Raw genomic sequence first — 15,257 nt, 5'->3', positions numbered from 1 at the left:
GAAGGGTCAGCAAGATGGCTCAGCCGGGAAAGGAGCTTGCAGCCAAGCTTAATGACCCGGGTTTGTTCCCCAGGACCACATGGTAGAGCACAAAATCAGAATCCCACAAATTGTGCTCTCTCTCTCTCTCTCTCTCTCTCTCTCTCTCTCTCTCTCTCTCTCTCTCTCTCACACACACACACACACACACACACACACACACACACACACGTAAAAAAGAACTTCATAACGTCACACTTGGACTCTTTAGCGCATATACTTTCTTCTGATGGAGATGCCCAGCAAAGGGCAGTGGGTGTGGTTTCATCAGATCCCCTCCCGTGTGCCCACGCCCCCTAGAAGATCCACGTCCCGTGAACTCCCTTTACTGTCATTGGCCACCAGAGAGGGACAGTGCCAGCAGCCTGAGTGGGTCACTTGATGCCTCTCACGTCTGCTTCTCCCTGGGGTCGCGGCAAAGCTGGTACAGGAGAGACAAGGACCGCACTGGGCCAGTTCTCAGGACGTAAGTGGGGAGCTCTCCTCTCAACATGATGCGGAGTGGTCTCTCAGGGCTGGGCTGGGCTGGCCTCGTGCTTGGCCTCAGGGCAGTGGTGCACACTAGAGTCACTTTGATCTTAGCTCAAGGTGCACTCCAGCCACAGAGGTAGCTTGAGGCTGATCACTGGACCAGGCTAGACCCCATGTCGTCCAGGACAGACAGGGTCTGTCTCCTAACCGATGAGTCCCAGCACTTCAAACAGTGACTTCTAAATGATAAGTCATTCATTCATTTATTAATTTGTTCATTCATTCATGCAGAAAATCTCAAGACCAACTACATCATTCTCCTGGTGGAATAAATAAGGATAAAGGGCCCTCAAGGAGCCTGCCCTCTTTTTTTATTATTATTTTAGTTTTAGTTTTGGTTTTTCTTTCTCTCTTTTTTTTTTTTTTTTTTTTTTTTTTTTGTTTTTTGAGACAGGGTTTCTCTGTATAGCTTTGCGCCTTTTCCTGGAACTCACTTGGTAGTCCAGTCTGGCCTCGAACTCACAGAGATCCGCCTGGCTCTGCCTCCCGAGTGCTGGGATTAAAGGCGTGTGCCACCACTGCCCGGCTATTTTTTTATTTTTTGAGACAGGGTCTCTCTGTGTAGCTCTGGCTGTCCTGGAACTTGCTCTGTAGACCAGTCTGGCCTCGAATTCAGAGATCTGCCTGCCTCTGCCTCTGCTGGGATTAAAGGTGTGCGCCGCCACCACCCAGCTGTGGCTATTCCTTTTAAGGCTACAGCAGTGGGTACCAAGCTCTGTAGCTACCTGTCTGCCTTTCCCAAACGGCCTTCCTTTTTCTCTCTTGGTATAGGATACTGAACCGGGGGTTTGGCACTTTTGAGCCACGCCCCCAACCTCTGTTGGCCAGTAGGATTCCAGGGCAGGGGCTCTATCACTGAGCCACGCCCCCAACCTCTGCTGGCCAGTAGGAGTCTAGGCAGGGGCTCTCCCACTGAGCCACACCCCCAGCCTTCCTACTTTTTTAAACCTTACTTATTTTATGTGTATGGGTGTATGGTCTGTATGTAGTGTGCACCGTGTGCATGCCTGGTATCCACAGGGGCCAGAAGGTGTCAGATCTCTTGGAACTCGAGTTACAGATTGTGAGCTGACATGTGGGTGCTGGGAACTGAATGCAGATCCTCCTGACCAAAGCCACCTTAACCGCTGAGGATCTTAACAGATCCTCTTAACCGCTGAGCCATCTCTCCAGCTGCCTCCTCCCCACTACTTTTTTTTTAAGACTTGGTTTCTCTTTGTTGCTCAGGCCTTCTAAGTAGCTGCCGGCTTGCTTGCCTTTTAGTATGACTACCCCTGAAGAGCTCACGAGTCCCGATCTCTTTGGTGCCCTCACCCACCACCCTGCCACTGGTAAGGCGAGCAAAAAGAGTGTCCACTGTTCAATCTGATTTTATTGAAAAGGAAACATACAAAAATCATGTACAAAAAAAATTAACCAAACATGTACAGAAAATCCATTCCGGTATATCTACAGCAGTGCATGTACAGTATTTTACAGGCTGGGCCGTCCCTCCCCGCTCCCAGACTCCTCCCTCTTCTGAGATTTCCCCCCTCCCTGACTCCCCGTCTTTCCCCCCCAGCGCTTTGCCCTGGGGACTAAGGCTGAGGTGGCTTCCGCCAATATCTCCCACCCCCCAAAAGAATGCCAGTGGTCACACGTGCTCTCTCTAAACCTATGCAATGGGATGGATGGGGACTGGGGGGGTGGTCCCGGGCAGAGCACAGGATTCACAGTCTGGACCCCTCCTGGACACCCCCAGATGAAGGTGAGGCAGGCATCGGTCACCGCCCGCCGGCGGTTCAGGGAAGATGGCTGGGCACTGGGTTGAGAAGGCCGTCACATGCCCCCCATTCTCTGGCTCCAGGAGGCTAGTGGTCAGGTTTGGCTCATATGCTCTTCACAGGCCCCCTCCCCAGGAGGAGGGGGGGAAGCACCAGGGGCCTGAGGCCAGGCCCAAAGTGAAGGCGCACTGGGGACCGCACTGGGGACACCCCCAGGGTCCCCCCTGCAGCTGGAACGGGCAGCCAGCACCAGCAGCCTTTCCTGAGATGGTGGTGGGCGGCAGAGGCGGGCGGCTCGGTCCCCACCCCCTCGGTCACCATGAGTCCGTCAGCCCTCCCTCCCCTGGCTTTCGGGAGGCCAGGGTCCCCTAAGTCCGTATCTCCATCAGTGCACCCAGGCTGCCTGGGCTCGAGTGGCTTCCCTTGCGTGCCCCTGGGACAGGCAACGCTGGCAGTCCAGTATGCTACATGGTGCAGAAAAAGTCCCCCGCGCTGGCCAGGGTGTCAGAAGGCGGAGGGGGTCCTGCCCCCCAAGTCCCCGACGTCCCCCGGGCGGGTGTAGGCACCTAGTTGGGCTCCATTTCTGGGGCTCCGGGATCCCTGGGTAAGGGGAGGAGTCCCATGAAGAGATTGTACATGACCCTCCAGGGCGAGGGGCGATGTCGATGCTGTTCTTCTTGTCTCTGGGGAGAGAGAGAGAGAAGTGGGGATTAGCTTGGACCCGCAGGGCAGATTCCAGATTGCTCCCCAAACTGATTGCGACCCTCTTACCAGCCTTGTTCCAGGCCCCCATCCACCATGGCACACTCTCCCAGGACAGGAGAGAAAGGACCGTGGCAGAATGCGCACAGCATAGAGCCCAGCACAAAGCAGCCAATGGCTCTGCCTTGCTGTCACACCCACACACACCCACACACCCACACACACACACACACACACACACACACACACACCCCTTGCAAATCACAAGGGCTCTCAGGAACAGGCTGAACCGGGACGGTGGCTCACACTCCTAAGCCTGGCCCCTTCACATGTTGAAGCTGCAGGATCGATACATTTGTGCTAGACTGCAGGCCCATTTCTGGGAAAATGAAACCAACCAAACCAAAGGCTGGTGGGACGTGGAGGGGCGCAATGGGGCCCCTCAGCATTTCCAGAACAAACGAGGCCAGCAAAGAACAGCCTGCCGTCTAGGCAGGGCTGAGAGAAAGTGCCTCTTGGCAATGCTGCGGTCAGTGACACCTGGTTCTCTCCCGGGAGGCAGAATAAAAGTGTGATGCAGCTTCTAGAATCCTCCACGACAGGCCTCTCAGGAGGCTGAGACAGGGAAATAGAAAGTCCAAGGCCTGCCTGGGCTACAGAGTGAATTCAAAGCCAGTCTGGACAATTTAGTAAGACCCAATCTCAAAAGGGGGGAAAGAAAGAACGAAGGAAGGAAGGAAGGAAGGAAGGAAGGAAGAAAGAAAGAAAGAAAGAAAGAAAGAAAGAAAGAAAGAAAGAAAGAAAGAAAGAAAGAAAGAAAGAAAGAAAGAAAGCAAGCTGGGCATGATGCCTCACATCTTTAATCCCAGAACTTGGGAGGCAGAGGCAGGCAGATCTCAGAGTTCCAAGGCCAGCTTGGTGTTCTACAAAGTGAATTCCAGGACAGCCAAAGCTGTGTCTCAAAACAAAGAAAAGAAAGAAAGCAAAAAAGGTGCTTTTATTTGGTTCCTCTACCGAGTACATGGCCGAGCAGATTCACCTGGCTCACCCTCTTGGTTACAGAGAATACAATCCACTTCACAGATGTCAGATTAATGACCCCAGTGGAGTACATGTCCAGAACTAACTGGGCTTCCTGAGCCCTCCTCCTCCTCCTTGCTGCTGGGAGAGGGTCAGAGTGGCAGGTACCACCTTGTGAGCTCACTAGCGGTCCTATCTAATCATATCTAAATTAGGGGGAGCAGGGAGACATCAGCACATGGGCCGAGTCAGAGATAAATGTCTCTTTAAAAGGAGAAAAGGGCTGGAGAGATGGCTCAGAGGTTAAGAGCACTGGCTGCTCTTCCAGAGGTCCTGAGTTCAATTCCCAGCACCCACATGGTGGCTCACAACCATCTGTAATGAGATCTGGTGCCCTCTTCTGGCCTGCAGGCATATATGCATGCAGAACACTGTATACATAACAAATAAATATTTAAAAAAGAAAGAAATGAATTATGCTAGAAAATGCCTTCCTGCAAGACACACCCCCTGCTCTTCACTGATGGATCCCAGGCAGGTGCTCCAAAAGCTTGTTAGAGTGGCGAACGCCTTTATAGTCCCAGCACTTGGGAGGCAGAGGCAAGCAGATCTCTGTGAGTTCCGGGCCAGGCCCAAACAAATAAAACAACCCAAAAACTTTATTTTTGAGACATGATCCTCATGTCCTGGAACTAAATATGTAGTTGAGGACGACCTTGACCCACCTAAGGTCTCCAACGAAGCTGCTGCCACACTCTGGGCTGTGGAAAGAGCCCATAGCTTACTGTCTGCCAGGCGACATCAGCCTCCCCTACACTTCAAAAATGCTGTTTTTAATGTGTGTGTGTGTGTGTGTATGTGCGCGCGCACACACACACACACACACTTTTTAAAACACACACATTATTTATCTATTATATATATATATATATATATATATATATATATATATATATATATAATGTGTGGGTCATATTTATTTATGTATGAGCAGCACATGTGGAGGTCAAAGAACACCGGGCAGGAGTTGACTCTGTCCTTCCAGTAGGTGGGTCCTGGGGAATCGAACTCAGTTCATCAGTTTTGGTGGCAAGAGCCTTTCTCCTCAGAGCCACCTCAAAGGCTCTTTCTTTCCTCTTCGTTTTTGAGGCAGGGTTTCACTAGGTTGCCCAGGCTGGCCTCGAACTTTCTTTCTTCCTCCCTGAGTAGGTGGGATTACAGGAAGCTGCCACCAGGCCACGCTACTTGACTTCCTATGTCCTCAGTGGTAACCAATGGAGGACTTGAGAAAGCCGCAGTAAAGAAGACGCCAGAGCCAGGATAGGAGGGAAAAACAACGCCCCTGACCGAGCAAGTAAGCGGGTGGAAAAAAAAAAAGCGCACACACACACAACCTGCTGGGAGTGAGCCGCGGCTGGGAGGAGGGCCCCTCTACCAGGAGGTAGGGGACAAGGCCGGGGAGCAGAGCGAGGGGCCTGCCTCCATCAAACATCACTGGGCCCGCTAGCTCGCTCGCTCGCTCTTTCTCTCTCTGCTTTTGCCTCTCGGTTGCAATCAGCAAACAATGCAAGGGCCATGTGCAGAGTGCACAGCGCTGGGGGCGGAGGGGGCGAGCGAGGGAAAGCTGGGGGTTCCGTGAGTGGGGGGGGGTGGACGACGAAGACCTAGTGGGGGGCACCGAGTGGCGGGCCTGGCCCGGAGCAGCCGGCGGGGGGCGCTGCGGGGCGCAGCTCGGCGGGGGCGGGCGGGGCGGGCGCGGCGCGCTGCTGACTCACCGGCTATAAATAGCCTGGGATATAGGAGCCGCCGCGCCGAGCGCCGCCTTCAGTCCCCGCGGCCGCCGACTCCGGGCCGCGCCGCAGCTCCGAGCAGCGGTCCCCGGCCGGGCCCGGGGCTCCGGTCCCGATCCGGCCCATCCCGAATCCCAGCTTCCAGCCGATCCCTCCCCCCCCCATCCCCACCCCCGCTCCCCAACACACACCCATCTGCCTGTCCCCGGCGCGACCTCGCGCGCGCTGGGCCAGCAGCTGCGGCACATCTGGCGGGGGCGTGCGGCCCCCCTCCCCACCTGCCCGCCGCCCCGCACTCACCCGCCGCTCGTACTGCGCGTTGAGGTCGTCCGCCATCCGCCGCAGCTGGGCCCCGATCTCCCGGGCCCACTCCTCCTCCTCCCCACGCACTCCCGGGGCTGCTTGGGTGGGGCCGCCCGCCAGGGCCTCCGGGGCGCTGGGCACGGGCGACTCTAGGTGCTGCTGGGCCGGTGACAGCGAGGGCTGAGGACCTGGGAGAGGGGAAGGGGCGTGGTCACCACCCACCCAGGCGGCCCCGGGGCGTCCCGGGGGGCACCTAGGTGGACCGGGCCTGCTTCTCTCCTCCGATCCCCTCTAGACACCCCTTTTTCCCACTCCTGCCCCTAAGCCCCAGAAAGGGGTCTTGAGGAAGTGGCTCTGGGGCTTAGGGCAGGCCATATCAGCCCGGAAGTTCCTCAACTAATCCGACCTAAGTACCCCTCTTCTGAGACACCGTCAGAGCTAGCCTGCTTTGCTGGACAGACGGGGAAACTGAGGTCCCACCCCGAGAAGTGGCCAAGGTCACACAGGGATACAGCCACTGACCCCACCCAGTGACAACTCTCAGGTCTCCAGCTCACTCCTGCCCAACCACAGTGAGGCCACACCCCCGGATGTGGCATTGGCCTGATGACCAGAAGGCCAGACCGGGGCTGCCCAGGAGGACTGGGGGGTGGGGGTGGGGGTGGGCAGGGGTACTGGGTGAGCCTGTCGGCCCCACCCCCTCTGGCGCTCATCCTTGCGCCTCCGTCCTGCCACACCAGGTCCCGAGCCTCAGTTTCCATTCTCCCTGAATCTTGCCCTGAGACCCGGGGAAAGTTGCAAAGTTTTTCTCTCTGCAACCCCTGGGTTCAGCAGACTGTATGGGGGTGTGTGTGTTGGGGGGGGAGATGGGAAGGGGAAACCCAGATGGTCATTCCCCGTAGCCGGGCACCACAGGGTTAACAGCCCATCAGGCAGGGGACCTTTAACCCTTCCCTGGCTGAGCCTCACCCGCTCCCCGAGGGGGACTTTCCCAGCACAATGGCCCCTCCCCCTCCCCTTCCTCCCCGGGGACTGCGGGCTAGCCCCGCCAGTGCCGAAGAGATTCAAATAAAAGGGAAAGGCCCCCGACCCCTCCCCGAAGTCCAGAGGTGACCATCCTCCCACTGGCCACACTCCTTCCGACTGCAGTCCTCGCGGGGGGTGGGGATGGGGGGGTGGGCCGCCCAGGGACCCGGGCTGGGGGAGGGGAGCTGAGAAACAGCTGTTGCCCGAGGCCCGGGAAGGGACGTGGGCTGCAACTCCGGGGACTGCAGTCAGATTCCAAGAGGGACTTCCCGCTCGACCTGGCCCCTCCATCCCCCGTCTCCCACTCGGTCTTCCTGCTTCTCGCTACACAAAGACCACACTGGCCACACCCTCCCGGTGGCCCCACTCAGCTCGGCTCCCGCTTCAGCTTGCCCGGCTGCGGGGTGGGCACTCACCGTCCGGGCGCGGGCCTCGGGGCCGGCTGCGGGGACCCCCAGGCCAGCGGGGGCCCCCCAGGGCGGCGGTGACGGCAGGCGGGGCGGTGGGGGCGCAGAGGTAGGCGGCCGGCAGCAGGGCGGGGGCAGCAGGGGCGGCGGGCAGGCCGGGCTCGCAGAGGCCGCAGGACACAGCGGAGGGCACCAGGCGGCCGAGCGGGAAGGGGCGCGGGCCGTCGCGGGCCAAGCCTTCTACGGGCTCCGGAGAGCTGCCCTCCTGGCGTGCGCGGGCCATGGCGCTCCCTGGAGCCTGCGGGGCACAGCGGGGAGGTCAGCGGGGCGACGGCAGGGGGGCTGCAGGACCCCACCCTGCAGACACCCCGCCTGGAGGTCACTCACGCCCACGACGCGGTGACCCCAGGGGGCAGCCTGGCCAGGACACTGGGTGATGATGGGCGCATGGTGTGGGGGGGTACCGACTGCATCGGGGGCTCGTGGCAAGCCCTCCAGGCAAACTGCCTAGGACTCTCAGGGCTTGGGCCAGGGAGAACTTTCCCAACACGGGAGCGCAGCAGGGGTGCTGGCGCTTCCAGGACACACAGGGCTGTCACAGGACGGGTGTGTGTGCGTGTGTGTGTGTGATGGGAACACAACTCAGACACCAGAGAACTCACAGAAGTGTCCAACTTGACCTCCACCCCACCAGACCCAATGAGATGGTCCACTCAAAAACACAAGGAGACACACTTAGACATCCACACACAGCCCTCCAGAGCCCTCCTCCTGCCCCAGACACATCTTTACATCAGCCTCACACTGACCCAATGCTGACATGCCCGCACTCACCCATCCACAATGCAGCCATCACACACAGAAACAACAGATACAAGGCTTCAGCGTGTTTCTCCTGCATACACACAGACGCCCCACGATACAAGACACCCCTACTACACCTCAGCACACACACACCCATCATCCCCACACACACCTGAAGGTGCGACACTCCCCCCTCCCCAAGTCTGAGCTCCCGGGATACAACAGCTACACACAGACACATGTCATCACAACCGGATGCACCATCCCCTCGCACGCGCGCGCGCGCGGGGCAGCAACACGGGGAGGCACCAGACACAGCTGGGAGAAGCCATCGGTCCAGCCTCTTCTCTCAGCCCCCAAACACCACAACCAACTGTGAGCTCCAGAACACGCACACACGCGCGCGCACACACACCACATACACACACACACACACCAGCAGCAGCAGCAGCACACACACCTACAGCAGAGACAGAAAAACACTGGCCTCACGTGACTGGTATAAACACTACAGAGAGAGGGAGAGAGAGCCACATGACACATACGAGCCACGGATCACAGTGACAAGCCCCTCAGACCCAACACACACACACACACACACACACACACACACACACACACACACACGGCATGCAGAGAGGCTGCCGCTGCACCGCCGAGATCCTCCCCGCCTAGAGCCCTCCATCCTCAGCGTGGAGACAACCTTGTGCCCCCTTGCCACTCAGAAGTCACCCACGGAGCGATCAGGCACTGGGTGGCACCCCATCCCAAATGCTGGGTGCAGCAGATGAATGTCTTGGAGACACCCAGAGACAGCGCGGGCGCGCGCGCGCGAACACACACACACACACACACACACACACACACACACACACGCAACGCACACTCGGGCGAGACCCCTGCACACCAACACAGCTCACTCAAGCGACACACAAACACAGCTCAAGTGTCCGTCCCCCACCCCCATCGCCCGCACCAGCACCAAAACCACCAAGCAGGCGACAGATGCCCCCCTAGTCACCCCTCAGGAGCACACGCACACAACTCTGGTGTGTGTGGGGTAGCCACCCACACCCGTAAACGGACAGGTGCACCCCACCCCGCAGACACGCGGGCAAGGACTCACGCAGACACCCCTCCGGGTGACAAACGCCAACATCTCGGTGTAGGGACACAAACTCGAGAGCCAGACACGAGCACACACACCCAGGCGAGACACCTGCAGATCCACAGCCCCGCACGCGCGGTCCCCGCCGCCCCTCCGCTGTCACAGCTCCCTCCCCCCCCCCCACGCCGCCACGTGCGCCCGCCCCGCCCGCCCAGCGCGCGCGGGGCCAATAACCGGCTGTTGCTGGGGCGCAGCCCCCGCCCGCGGGAGCCGCAGCCTCCGCCGCCCCCTGTCGCCGCCCCCGGCGGGCGCGCGCCCTGGGTGTGGCCGATCCTCGGTGCCACCCCCACCCCGACCCTCCCGTAGCGGGACTCTGGGGGACCCGAACGAGCCCGGGGCCACGCTCCTCCCCGGCCGCACTGGCCACCAGGGGGCGCGGGCGAGCCCGAACCCCATTGTTTGTAAACAAACCCGCCAGAGCGCTGTGGCACCTGTGCGCCCAGACCCCGCGCCCCGAGTCCCAGGTGCTTCCTTCCGGCCCGGCCGGCCCAGCCTTGGTCCCAGTGATGAAAGCTGGGGCACAGGCAGCGGGAATGCAAGGGGATCGCCCGCCCTGCCCCGCGCATCCCGTCACCTCCTCCAGGGAGCCCTCCCGGCCTGGCCGCTCGTGAGCAGCGTTGGGGATCGGGATGCGCACTCACCCCGGGGGCATGAACACGCCAGAAGAGGGCGGCGATGGGGTGGCGGGCGGCTGCCTTCTGGAGGGCGCGCCCGCCGAGTGGCTTGCCACTGAGGCTTCTTGCTGCTGCTGCTGCTGCTGCTCTAACTGCAGTGGCTGCTGCTGTCTCTGCTACTGGCGCGTCCGCGTCTGCGGCCAGATCACGACGGCTTGCTTACTCGCTGGTGTCGCCGCCGCCTCCCGGGTGCCCCGCTCGCATGTGGCTCTGTGCCGCGTCTCAGGCCGCCCGGCGATTCCCCGGGCCCCGCTGGCTCCGCGGCAGCCCCGCCCCGCCCCGCCTCCCGCTCGCTCCCACGCCCCGCCCCCGCGTGACGCCAGGGCCCCGCCCGCGGCCGGGGACAAGTCGGGGCTTGCAGGCGGGCACCGCGCCCCCTACCTCCGCGCGGGGGGTTTCCCTGCAGCCGAGGGGGCGGGGCGAGGCCTGGCCAGGGCAGGAGGAGCACCGTGGGGGACAGCCCAGACCCGGGGTGGCCAGACATACACTTGACACACTGACACACTGACTGGGACCCACACCCCACACCCGAGGAGTACGCTCTCAGACTGACCCACTGGCGCCCTAGGGTGCACCGAGCCAACGCTGACTGAGCCACAGGGACGTGCAGTCAGACACCTTGCCAGACACACAGATGCACACGCGGGACACGGGCCTAGATGCACAAACTCACCCCCCCCCATACCCAGTTTAAACCCCTGACGGGCTCACAGGGACACACACGGACAGTGACAGCCCCACACATAGTTGCACAAACAATGTTCAAGCGGGCTCAGACTCACAAACTTTGTCCCAGGCGCCCACGACATTCGCACCGCACCTCAGAACAGCTTCCTGCCAGGTCTCCGCCAGCCACACACCTCGATCCAAACGGCACCCCAGAGTGACACCCCCAAAGCACGCCCCACGAGATTGCTCTAGCTGGCTTGGAAAGTGACCCTCCAAAAGCAGACCACATCCAATAGAGAAGAAACTGACCCCTGACCTGTGCTCCCAAAGTCACTCCTGTGACAGGTTCCTGCTAAGTGGCCCGATGGATGGTGGGATACACTCGTGAACGTGCACACCTGGCCCGGCGTCCCACCAATCTGGCGCTGGACCCGTGGGGAGGAGGCAGCCCTGCGCTCCTGGCACTGACATGCCCGGGCAGCCCCCCTGCACCCTATTTCATCCTGTCTGCTGTTTCTGTTCCCTTTCCTTTTCTGTGTCTAGCTGTCATTTCCCGCCCCTTATAAGACCGAGTGACCTTTCCTCCCCCAAAGCCTTGGACGTCAGTCTCTCTGGCACCCGACACTCTCTCTGGGTCTCACCCAACCTAGTCACCTCACCAAATATATGACTCACCTGTGGGTGCCCAGCACTGAGAAAGGATGTCACACAGACATGTGAAAAGAGACACTTTGTAAACATGGACGATTACACCTGTCTTCCCAGCACTTCGGGAGGCTGAGGCAGGGGGATGGCTGCAAGATTGGAGCCAGCCTGAGTTATATAGTGAGTTCCAGGCCAGCCTTGGCCACAGACCAATTTCAAAAAGTAAAGCAGGTGCTGGAGAGATGCCCGGTGGTTATTGCTCCAGGTTGGCGGCGGCGCACGCCTTTAGTCCCAGCACTTGGGAGGCAAAGGCAGGTGGATCTCTGTGAGTTTGAGACCAACTTGGTCTACTGAGTGAGTTCCAGGACAGCCAGAGCTGTTACACAGAGAAACCCTGTCTCATCCCACCCACACCCCCCAAAAAAACCAACAACGAAAAGGGTCTTACTGCTCCTCCAGGGGACCTGAGTTTTGTTTCCAGCACCTACCACCTGGCTCACAATGGCCTATCACTCCAGCTCCACTCTTATGCACCTGCCTTTGTGTGAACAGACCCACACATATGCACATATTTTGTTTGTTTGTTTGTTTTTTGAGATAGGGTTTCTCCTTGTAGTTTTGGTGCCTGTCCTGGATCTCGCTCTGTAGCCCAGGCTGGCCTCGAACTCACAGAGATCCGCCTGCCTCTGCCTCCCGAGTGCTGGGATTAAAGGCGTGCGCTGCTGCTGCTGCTGCTGCCGCTGCCGCCACCACCACCACCACCTGGCCACATACACATAATTAAAAATAAAATAACCCACGAATGGACAGTGTGCAGACAGTGAGAGACCTTGGAGCATTCAGCTGCAAACGGGATGTTTCCATCAAACCTCTCTCCCCAAGGCTCAGGGATCCTTGGGAAAGAAGATTGTAAGAGCCAGAGGTGATGGATGCCTCCAAAGAATCAGTGTCTTCCGGGCACAGCAGGGCGGTGGCGACACCTGTGCACACACACCACTCACCCCGGTTCCAAATGGACCCAGTCCCAGCACTGAGAAGGGAAAGTGGGCCCCAAGTCCCACCTCTAGCCAAGGAGCTATTCGCAGTCCGTACCTACCTGAAGACAGAAAATCAGTTTTTTGCAATGGCGTGTCACTGGGTCGACTATCAACCATATTCCAGGGCAGGTCTTATGCCAAAAAGTAGTTGGCCAACACAAAACAGACTCCATGTTTTGTTTTGTTTGTGTGTGTGCATGTGCACGTCTGCTTTTTACTTAATTTAGTTTTGGGGGTTTTTGTTTGTTTGTTTTGATTTTGGGGTTTTGTTTTGCTAAGACAGAGAAAGAATATGAAGTTGGGTGAGTAGAGAGGTGGGGAGGATCTGGGAGGAACTGGGGGAGGGGGAAGAATATGATCGAAGCATATTGCATGAAAACATTAATTAAAAACAGAAAAATAAAGAAGCTAGGTGTGGTGGCGCACGCCTTTAATCCCGACACTAGAGGCTGAGGCAGGAGGATCTCTGTGAATCTGAAGCCAGCCTGGTCTATATAGCAACTTCTAGGCCAGACAGCTATATCATGAAATCCCGACTCTAACATCCTGTGAAAAAGAACAAAACAATAGCAAAAAGAAGGAGAGGAGAGAGACAGGCCAGGTTCTCACACATGACCTGCCCCCGGACCAGGAACTTAGATCTAGCAAAACAGGGGTCAGAATCTCAGGAGAGACCTTCCTGTTTCAAATATCTGAGACTGTTACAGACACGCCCCTTCCTGCTTCGTCCTTTCTCCCAGGGTTTTTGTTGTTGTTTTGGTACTGTGGACACGGGGCACAGGGCAGTGTGGGGGGTGTGGGGGGGGGCAACGTCACTCCAATCCTTTATCACTGATCAACCCCCGCCCCCAGACCCCCACCTTACCAACTTGCAGTGCAACGCATCGATAAACATTTCCAAGCAATAAAATGCACTTTTTAGGGGACAACAGGTTCAGTGAGTTGGAGTCTACACTGTACAGGGTGTGGTGCCCTAAGCCTGTCATCTCAGCCCCGGGGGCTGCAAAGGGAGGAGGCTGGAGAGGCAAGGCCTGCTCGGGGAGACCATGTTTCAAAAACAAAGAGAACTCTTGCCCAGCAGACAGAAGGCCCTGGGGTCGATCCCCAGCACCGCGCATACACAAAATAACTAAATTAATTAACTAAACTAATTAAGTTAATTTAATTAATAACTAGACTAATTAAAACAAAACCCCACACGAATATGGCTGAGGATACACCTCAGTCGGTGGAGTGCTTAGCTAGCATGCATGAAGCTTGGCCAGCATGCATGAAGCTTGACTAACATGCATGAAGCTTGGCTAGCATGCATGAAGCTTGGCTAGCATGCATGAAGCTTGGCTAGCATGCATGAAGCTTAGCTAGCATGCATGAAGCCCTGGGTTCTGTCCTCAGCACAGCATGAAACCAGGCATGGTGCTGTACACCTGCAATCCTAGCCCTTGTAAGGCTGAGTCAGCTACACAGCTACACAGGGAATTTGGGTCATGCCTAGGATATATGAGACACACACACACACACACACACACACACACACACACACACACCAGCAAACCATAGTGAATGCACAGTAGATGCAAAGGTGGGTGTATTTTTTTCTTTTTTCTTTCATTTATTAAAATTAATATTTATTTATTTGTTTGTTTGTTTATTTTGAGACAGGGTTTCTCTCTATGTAGCCCTGGCTGCCCTGGAACTCACTCTGTAGACCAGGCTGGCCTCGAACTCGGAGATCCACCTTCCTCTGCCTCCCGAGTGCTGGGACTAAAGGCATGCGTGCCTCACCATGTGTCGGCTGTAAAGGTGTATTTCTGATGGTAGGTCCGGTTTAGAGGCACCCAAGCAGGCCCGCTTTCAACGTATTAAATGAGATGTTTCTCAGAAGTCATTAAACGCAGCTTCTGACACGAAGGCCTAATCAGTATTTGCTGTTGTCATTAGGAGGACTAATTGGGAACAGTGTTTGCTTGGGGCCTCACAGCTTCGAAGTGGCTGGGAAGGCAGCAGGCTCCCGCCTTCTGCCTGTTGCCCTGGGCCCCTCTCTCCCCACCCAATGGCCTCGGGCCACCAACCCAAGACCCAGCAGCAGACCAGACTGGCTGGAATGAAGGATGAAAGAGGTGGGACTCTGACTGGGTGGAGTCACTGGGTAGCGCCAGGCCTCAGCACCTCCCAAAGGCACCTCCAAAGTCAACGGTCCTGTCACCCACCCCACACCCGAGGGTCAAGAGCCACGATTCACTGAAGGACAGCAGTAGAGGGTAGCCTAGAGGTCCAGGCTTGTTGTCATCCTAGCCACTCTAGAGGGTGAGGCAGGAGGATGGAGAGATCAGCAACTTCCTGATTAAGTCCCAAAATTAAAAAGTGAAATGTGGGGCTGGAGAGAGGGCTCTGCAGTTAAGAGCACTGGCTGCTCTTGCCGAGGACCCGGGTTCAATTCCCAGCACCCACGTGGCAGCTCACAACTGTCTGTAGCTCCGATTCCAAGGGATCCAACACCCCACCGAGACAGACATGCAGGCACAACGCCAATAAAATTAAATTAGATTAAAAAATTTAACCAAAAAAAGTCAAATAAAACTCAGCCGGGCCGGGTGGTGGTGGTGGCGGTGGCGTCGTCGTCGTCGCCCGCCTTTAATCCCAGCCCTTAGGAGGCAGAGACAGGCGGATCTCTGTGAG

The 15,257-nt window shown here is 57.6% G+C and overlaps 1 protein-coding gene across 3 annotated transcripts; it reads right to left on the bottom strand.

The window, feature by feature from the left end:
* Positions 1 to 1,922: 1,922 nt before the first annotated feature.
* Bbc3 (BCL2 binding component 3) lies at positions 1,923 to 10,490 on the bottom strand. Of its 3 annotated transcripts, none has more exons than XM_042271333.2 (4): positions 10,195 to 10,490; positions 7,591 to 7,879; positions 6,146 to 6,336; positions 1,923 to 3,016 (listed from the first exon to the last, which is right to left on the bottom strand). In XM_042271333.2, exons 2-4 carry the CDS (start codon positions 7,862 to 7,864, stop codon positions 2,900 to 2,902), a joined length of 582 nt encoding a protein of 193 aa, XP_042127267.2. In that variant the 5' UTR covers positions 7,865 to 7,879; positions 10,195 to 10,490; the 3' UTR covers positions 1,923 to 2,899. The 3 variants fall into 3 exon arrangements, with proteins under 3 accessions (XP_042127267.2, XP_076428322.1, XP_076428328.1); XM_076572207.1 differs by lacking the exon at positions 10,195 to 10,490 and adding an exon at positions 9,512 to 9,643; XM_076572213.1 differs by lacking the exons at positions 7,591 to 7,879; positions 10,195 to 10,490 and adding an exon at positions 6,687 to 6,747.
* Positions 10,491 to 15,257: the final 4,767 nt, after the last annotated feature.

The sequence above is a fragment of the Peromyscus maniculatus genome, chromosome 1 (genome assembly GCF_049852395.1).
Source record: "Peromyscus maniculatus bairdii isolate BWxNUB_F1_BW_parent chromosome 1, HU_Pman_BW_mat_3.1, whole genome shotgun sequence".
NCBI lineage: Eukaryota > Metazoa > Chordata > Mammalia > Rodentia > Cricetidae > Peromyscus > Peromyscus maniculatus.
The sequence above is the reverse complement of the archived record's forward strand: the minus strand, read 5'-3'. Positions and strand labels throughout refer to the sequence as shown.

Coding starts and splice junctions, on each gene's coding strand:
- Bbc3 (XM_076572207.1), bottom strand. CDS start 9,544: ATGTTGGCGTTTGTCACCCGGAGGGGTGTCTGC. Junction 7,880..9,511: donor TCACCCGGAGGGGTGTCTGC/GTGAGTCCTTGC, acceptor TGTGCCCCGCAG/GCTCCAGGGAGCGCCATGGC. Junction 6,337..7,590: donor CCGAGGCCCGCGCCCGGACG/GTGAGTGCCCAC, acceptor CCCCTCTCCCAG/GTCCTCAGCCCTCGCTGTCA.